Raw genomic sequence first — 7,514 nt, forward strand, 5'->3', positions numbered from 1 at the left:
GTAATCTGAAAAAACAAAGTCAGGCCATGGAGCAACCACCGTGTCCCTATAATTTGCTGGATTTGCAGTAAACATAGGCATCCAGTAAGTGCAGGAGTAAAATGTTTTACAGTGAACTAATGAGACCTTTGTGCTTTTGAAGTGTTCTCCTAGTCTGTGAGTAAACCGCCAATAAGACCTGTGGCTACCAAACACAAGGAAAGACAACATCTGGGCATGCCCTCGCTCATCTGCACTCTGTTTCTGAGTGCTGTCTTTCATCTGGCAGCAATGTCATCTACCAATCAGAAGGTTGGTGGTTCAATTCCTGGGTCCTCCAACTCCTCAGGCAACATACTGAACCTGAGGTTCCCCTGATACATCCATGCGTGTATGAATGTTTGATGAACATGGCTTTGGCATTTAAAAAGTGCTGTATGCTTGAGTCCAAGACATTTGTAGCAGGGAAACACTTGAAAGTTGGAATTGAGTACACAAGCACTATATATGTTCCAGTCTGTTGGCACTTGTTAAAGCATAAACAAAGAAATAATAAAGAGAAGGAAAAACATCGACAGATTCTCAACTTGTTGATTAACCTCCACAACTTTGCTACACTTGTTCTTGTACAATGTATCTAAGCAGTTAGGGACTTTTTTAAATGTTATAAAACAAGGTGGCACCTCAGGGAGAAGAGGTGGTGGGACACGCCCACACAGGCACCTTCAGGAGGAGGCCCTGCTAGGGCTGTAACAATTATACACAAAATGTAAACACAGAATGTGGGATATCTTTAACGCCACTCTGCCACACCACTATGAGTCATGTAGAAAAAAAACAACCATCATAACCGGCAGACAAAAATACAGAAGTGAGTCTGGTGTTTGTCTCCTCCTCCAAACAGAAAAGAGGAAGGACGACATTGCACATAAAAACCAGCTACACATTAGTAAATTGAACTGTGTGTTCACAGAACTTTCCTCCACACATCAGGAAGACTCTGAAGCAGGTGAGTGCTGAAGATGACTGTAGTTACAGGACAAGATTTGAGTTTACTCTTGTTATTTAGCCTTTTATTAAATTATTCTTTCATCATCACATAATATCTGAGTGCGTGGATGATTCTTTTTCATGTTGTTTGCAATCATTTCATGGATTGTTGCTTATTATTTTCACTCTCCCTATTTTATTTCAGTTTGCAAAGCACCAAATACAATGGCAGGTAAGTGCATTTAAATATTTGTCAGAACAACCGATCACTTTTATAGTTTTTTGCAGAAAAAACAATCACTTTTAAAGACGTTTTCATAATTAGAGGGCATTCTTCATCCTGTCTACACCTACAACCAATAAACATGCCCACCTCATGTTCTCTATCATATCCAGACTATCTCTCCACTCTGTTAAATAATGCATATGTACAGGGTATGAACCCCCTTGGACGTGGCGTGTGGATACTTCTTTAAGACACTCTGGCTAGCCCGGCCACGCCCCACAGCTTACGTATAAAACAACTGCGCAGACATGAAACCGGTGATTGTTTGATTGGAACGTGTCTCCAAGCGGCATAAAGGTGGAGAGATAGTCTCTCCCTCAGAGGACCAAGGTTACAGTGTAACCGTACGTTTCCTCTAACACTTAAAGCTTGTTTGGTTTGCAGATGAGAGCTTTAAAAAGGAGTTTCTTGATACCCACAATGCCTATAGGGCACAGCATGGTGCACCACCACTGACCTTTAATACTGAGCTGGATGACGCAGCTCAAAAATGGGCCAATCAAATGCTGGCAACAAAGAAACTTGGCCACAGTGACACCAATGATGGAGAGAACGTCTTCTATGCATGGAGCTCTAAAACCAAGAAGCTAACAGGTAAATGATTCTTTGTAGATAACTCCTTTGTCCACCTCTTCACCTGTCAGAAACAGGTCGCTTTGTTATCACAATAAATTAAAGTCTCACTAATCTTTAAAAGAAACAGATTCCACTGTATCTCTTCTCATTTCAAGTAAACAATTAGAAATGTTCATCCTTATTTCATTTTAAAGTTTCTGAGCTATAAAACCCGTACTCCAACCACCAAATTAATTCTTTATGTTATTTTTCTCTGTCTCCATGTTTCAGGAAAAGAAGCTGTGGATAAATGGTACAGTGAGATCAAGGATTATGACTTCAAAAGGTCTGGACATCAATCCAAGACGGGTAAAACACAGCCCTCCTGAAAAGTTCTGCATATACCTGTACTGTATATACCTGCATTGCTAAAGTATTCGTCATTACAAGATCAGGTCATCATCAGTAAGTAGTATGTTTTTACACATTTTCCTTTTTCCACTAGGTCATTTTACTCAGGTGGTGTGGAAAAGCAGCACTGAGCTGGGTGTGGGCATAGCCACTGATGGCAATACGGTCTTTGTGGTTGGGCAGTACCGCCCAGCTGGTAACATCACCAATGCAGGATACTATCAGAAAAATGTGCTCCCAAAAGGAACAGGTAACACTCACACACATTTTGATGTTCTACTTAAAGTGTTGTGTTTGTGTCACATTATTATTACAGATTAAGAAAGACGAATATATAAAGTACTAAATTTATAATTTGTCAAAAAAAAAATCTAAAGTATGTGTTGATTTGTGTGGTTTTGGAGGCCTACATTGAAACATTAAAGTGAGTGATCACTTTTCACATTAGTATATTGAACCGTGTGTTCACAGAACTTTCCTCCACACATGAGGAAGACTCTGAAGCAGGTGAGTGCTGAAGATGACTGTAGTTACAGGACAAGATTTGAGTTTACTCTTGTTATTTAGCCTTTTATTACATTACTCTTTCATCATCACATAATATCTGAGCACGTGGATGATTCTTTTTCATGTTGTTTGCAATCATTTCATGGATTGCTGCTTATTATTTTCACTCTCCCTATTTTATTTCAGTTTGCAAAGCAGCAAACCAGGTGACAGGTAAGTGCACTGACAGTGTTGGGAATGTTACTTTTAAAATGTATTCCACTGCAAAGAGAATACATGCACTAAATGTAGTTTGTAAAGTATTCTGTTAAGTTACTCAATGTGAGTAATGTATTCTGAATACTTTTGATTACTTGTGATGCTTTTTACAACTACATGGAGCTGTTTTGCAAAGAAGAATGGGCAAGGATTTCAGTCTGTAGATGTGCAAAGCTGGTAGAGACAGACCCTAAAAGACTGGCAGCTGTAATTGCAGCAAAAGGTGGTTCTACAAAGTATTGACTCAGGGGGCTGAATAATTACGCACACCCCACTTTGCAGTTATTTATTTGTAAAAAATGTTTGGAATCATGAATGATTTTCGTTCCACTTCTCACGTGTGCACCACTTTGTGTTGGTCTTGCACGTGGAATTCCAACAAAATTGATTCATGTTTGTGGCTGTAATGTGACAAAATGTGGGAAAGTTCAAGGGGGCCAAATACTTTTGCAAGCCACCGTATTACTATTACTGAAGGCTACTTGCCACCGAGCTAACATTGCTAGCTGGCATTAGCTGAGGTTAGATTATAGACTGATTTCAGAACTGCACAGCTAGCAGGTTGTTAATACTAGCCATCAAGTCTAACAGTCTGCAGTCTATGAACTAACCTCAGGTAGCACCAGCTAAAAATGTTAGCTCAGTGGAGAGTAGCCTTCAGTAATAGTAATACATCACACAGCAATAGTACATCGAAGATACTGAAGTGGCACATAACCGAGATAACTACTCAACTAAAACAAGGTACTTGCAGTAGACTAACGATAGTTTTTAAAAAAGAACTTACTTCCAGATGTTTCTTTAGGTTGGAGTCTTTTGATGCTGACAGCAGCTTGGCTGCTGGCAAACAGAGTTTGCATTGCACGGTCAGATTTCATCCCTTTCTTCTTTAAATGTAAAACCGTGTCGGAATTTCCAAGTAAGAAATGCATTCCTGCCCGTGCACTGCTGGCTCTGTTGTGCTGGCTCCGGGTCCATTGTGTAACTGATGCCACCAACATTAACAGGACACTTACATTAGAGCCTCTTATATCATATTTTGTTTGGGTTCCCGGCAATGCAAATTACCAAATTTTGACAGGGAATAGAGAGGGGATAGCCTAACATATGAAACAGGAACTGACCCCCATGTAATCCATTTATTTCAACAAAGTAACCGCATTCTAATTATCACCTATTTAGATGGTAACTGTAACGGAATACAGTTACTCATATTGTGTATTTTAAATACGTAATGTCGGTAAATGTATTCCGTGACTCATCAACACTGTGCATTGAATTATTTGTCAGAACAACCGATCACTTTTAAAGATGTTGCTTAATTAGAGAGCATTCTTCATCCTGTCTACACCTACAACCAATAAACATGCCAGCTCATGTTTCCTCTAAGACTTAAAGCTTGTTTGGTTTGCAGATGAGAGCTTTAAAAAGGAGTTTCTTGATACCCACAATGCCTATAGGGCACAGCATGGTGCACCACCACTGACCTTTAATACTGAGCTGGATGACGCAGCTCAAAAATGGGCCAATCAAATGCTGGCAACAAAGAAACTTGGCCACAGTGACACCGATGATGGAGAGAATGTCTTCTATGCATGGAGCTCTAAAACCAAGAAGCTAACAGGTAAATGATTCTTTGTAGATAACTCCTTTGTCCACCTCTTCACCTGTCAGAAACAGGTCGCTTTGTTATCACAATAAATTAAAGTCTCACTAATCTTTAAAAGAAACAGATTCCACTGTATCTCTTCTCATTTCAAGTAAACAATTAGAAATGTTCATCCTTATTTCATTTTAAAGTTTCTGAGCTATAAAACCCGTACTCCAACCACCAAATTAATTCTTTATGTTATTTTTCTCTGTCTCCATGTTTCAGGAAAAGAAGCTGTGGATAAATGGTACAGTGAGATCAAGGATTATGACTTCAAAAGGTCTGGACATCAATCCAAGACGGGTAAAACACAGCCCTCCTGAAAAGTTCTGCATATACCTGTACTGTATATACCTGCATTGCTAAAGTATTCGTCATTACAAGATCAGGTCATCATCAGTAAGTAATATGTTTTTACACATTTTCCTTTTTCCACTAGGTCATTTTACTCAGGTGGTGTGGAAAAGCAGCACTGAGCTGGGTGTGGGCATAGCCACTGATGGCAATACGGTCTTTGTGGTTGGGCAGTACCGCCCAGCTGGTAACATCACCAATGCAGGATACTATCAGAAAAATGTGCTCCCAAAAGGAACAGGTAACACTCACACACATTTGCTGTTCTACTGCTTCTACTTATAGTACAAAGGTGAAAATTAGTAAAGTCAGTTCACATGGAAATGTTTTTATGTTAGACCTAAAGTTTCTCTACACCTACCTTTTTATGTCCCGGGCTGCTTTCAATCAAAACAAAACATACTATTACTCCTACAGCTGACTCTGGACATCAGAATAACATTTGCACAGCTCACTAATATTTCCTGTTATTTTCTAGAGTAAAACTTTCCCAGTGTCAGAGAGGGAGCTGCAGCAGACAACAGACCTCAGTGCCCGGAGAAAATGACCTGGACCGTGTTGGACCCATCACATGTGGTTTCCTTCAATGTTCCGAGATTGAACACCAAAAAATACGCCTATCGCATCAAACATGATTTTACACAACTGTCTAGTCAAATACTTTCTAAGTAGAATTGGTGTTTTGATCATCATCAGTGAATAATTTTTGAGTAATGTTTCAATGATTTGAGTGCAGTACAAATAAAAACAAAAGTCTGTGCTTGTTGTCCCCACACGATAATAACTAAAGAATTTTTTTGAATTGAAGTTCATTTCACAAAGTAGCTCCTCCTTTTCACTCAGGGAACAACTGTACATTACACAAATGAACAGAAACTTAGCAGTTAGCTGCTTTTAATATGGGTTAAGTCAGAAAGAAAGATTGTTGCACTACAATAACAAAATTATTTTGAACTGAGCCAATAAAAAAAATGACTGATGATCAACAAGACATATTTAACTCTACTCAAGTTCAGTCATTTATTTACAGATTACATATTTGGTTTTTCAACTCACCTTTTATTTGTCGTAGTAAAATTTTAAAATTAAGTTTAATTGATTAAAACATTACATTTTCATGCCACTTATATTTTACTAATTAGTTTTACATAATTCTATTTTGTCAACAGGTTCCACACAATTGAATATAGGACACCCGACATATTGTTTTAAATTTTATTTATTGCCAACACGTTTAAAACAATAGAGCAGTGCCATAACTGAAACACACACTGCTGGCCCATCATGTTTACAAACTAACAGTCTGTCAACAGATTCAGCATAAAAATAATTGATGCACAATATTAACATACATCCATATCTGCCAAAGTCTTAAAAATTAAATATCTGTATGTAACAAAAAACAAAAAAACCCCGAAAATAAACAAAGTACACTTCACAACATTACATATGCACATGTGCTGCAAGTGTTTACATACATTCACTCCATTCCAAATCACACTTTTCTATGGAAGCCCGTTTCCGCCATTAAAAAACAAAACAAACAAAAAAAAAACAAGTATCCATATCCATACCTATAATTTCGAGTTACTTCTCTCAAAATTTCGAGTTAATAATTCGAGATTTTGAGTTAGCTCTTCCAATCAGTAATCAACGTGAATGAGGTCACTTTCTTGTTACCCAGAAGCATATGGCACAAAGTAACACACACTCAAAACCGGATCGCAACAAACTGGCGCTTTTGCGAGTACGTTTGCTGATAGTAACGCCGTGTGATTCAGCTAATAACACAAGGATTCCATCATTGTTGAAGCCAGGCTGAAAATACTCAGTAATCTGTTTATTCATGACTGGATGTAATACGGGTAGCTTAGCTGTAGCATTTGTACCTGAGGGCTTCAGCTTCAGGGCAACAAGGAAATTACGTCATTCAGATTACTGACTGGCAGTGGTAACTCGAAATTTTGAGTTACTTTTCTCAAAATTTTGAGTTAATAAGTCGAAATTTCGAGAAAATAAGTCAAAATTTCGAGAAAATAAGTTGAAATTTCGAGAAAATATCTCAAAATTTAAAGATATGGATCCTTTTTTTTTTTTAGTGGCAGAAACGGGCTTCCATACTTTTTCTTTACTCTTAGTCTGTATTGTATTTGGCCTTATAATTTACATAATGTTGCATGGAATATGAATACAATAGGAAGATACTACTACCTCATATCAATATAATTTTCACCAAATTATGACATGCACACCACCCTTCAACAAACGTTACAAATATTTTCTCAAGTGTTGTTTTTCCCTCCCCTGCTATTTTCAGACAATCAATCATTTTATTCACTTTCAGCCTAAAATGAAATTCTGTCCATTTGACAGAACATTCAGCCTCCAAATCAATTGTTGCCCCATTCATGCAGTTTATTCCTGAGCAGCTGTACCTTGGCATCCAGATGAAGGAAGAAATTCTGAAATACTTCAAAGCAAGCTTTCGGTTTGTGAGGGTAAACGAGATTCAGCGTTCAGCGA

At 38.1% G+C, this 7,514-nt stretch overlaps 1 protein-coding gene across 1 annotated transcript; it reads left to right on the top strand.

The window, feature by feature from the left end:
* The first annotated feature begins 1,194 nt into the window (after positions 1-1,194).
* Positions 1,195-5,764, top strand: LOC146375572 (uncharacterized). The gene is made up of 10 exons (XM_084946687.1): positions 1,195-1,201; positions 1,640-1,849; positions 2,102-2,179; positions 2,316-2,471; positions 2,693-2,728; positions 2,915-2,941; positions 4,401-4,610; positions 4,863-4,940; positions 5,077-5,232; positions 5,470-5,764. Exons 1-10 carry the CDS (start codon positions 1,195-1,197, stop codon positions 5,472-5,474), a joined length of 963 nt encoding a protein of 320 aa, XP_084802813.1. The 3' UTR covers positions 5,475-5,764.
* The last annotated feature ends 1,750 nt before the right edge of the window (positions 5,765-7,514 follow it).

Source organism: Perissodus microlepis, chromosome 12 (assembly GCF_051167445.1).
Source record: "Perissodus microlepis isolate ML-2025 ecotype Zambia chromosome 12, ASM5116744v1, whole genome shotgun sequence".
Taxonomy (NCBI): domain Eukaryota; kingdom Metazoa; phylum Chordata; class Actinopteri; order Cichliformes; family Cichlidae; genus Perissodus; species Perissodus microlepis.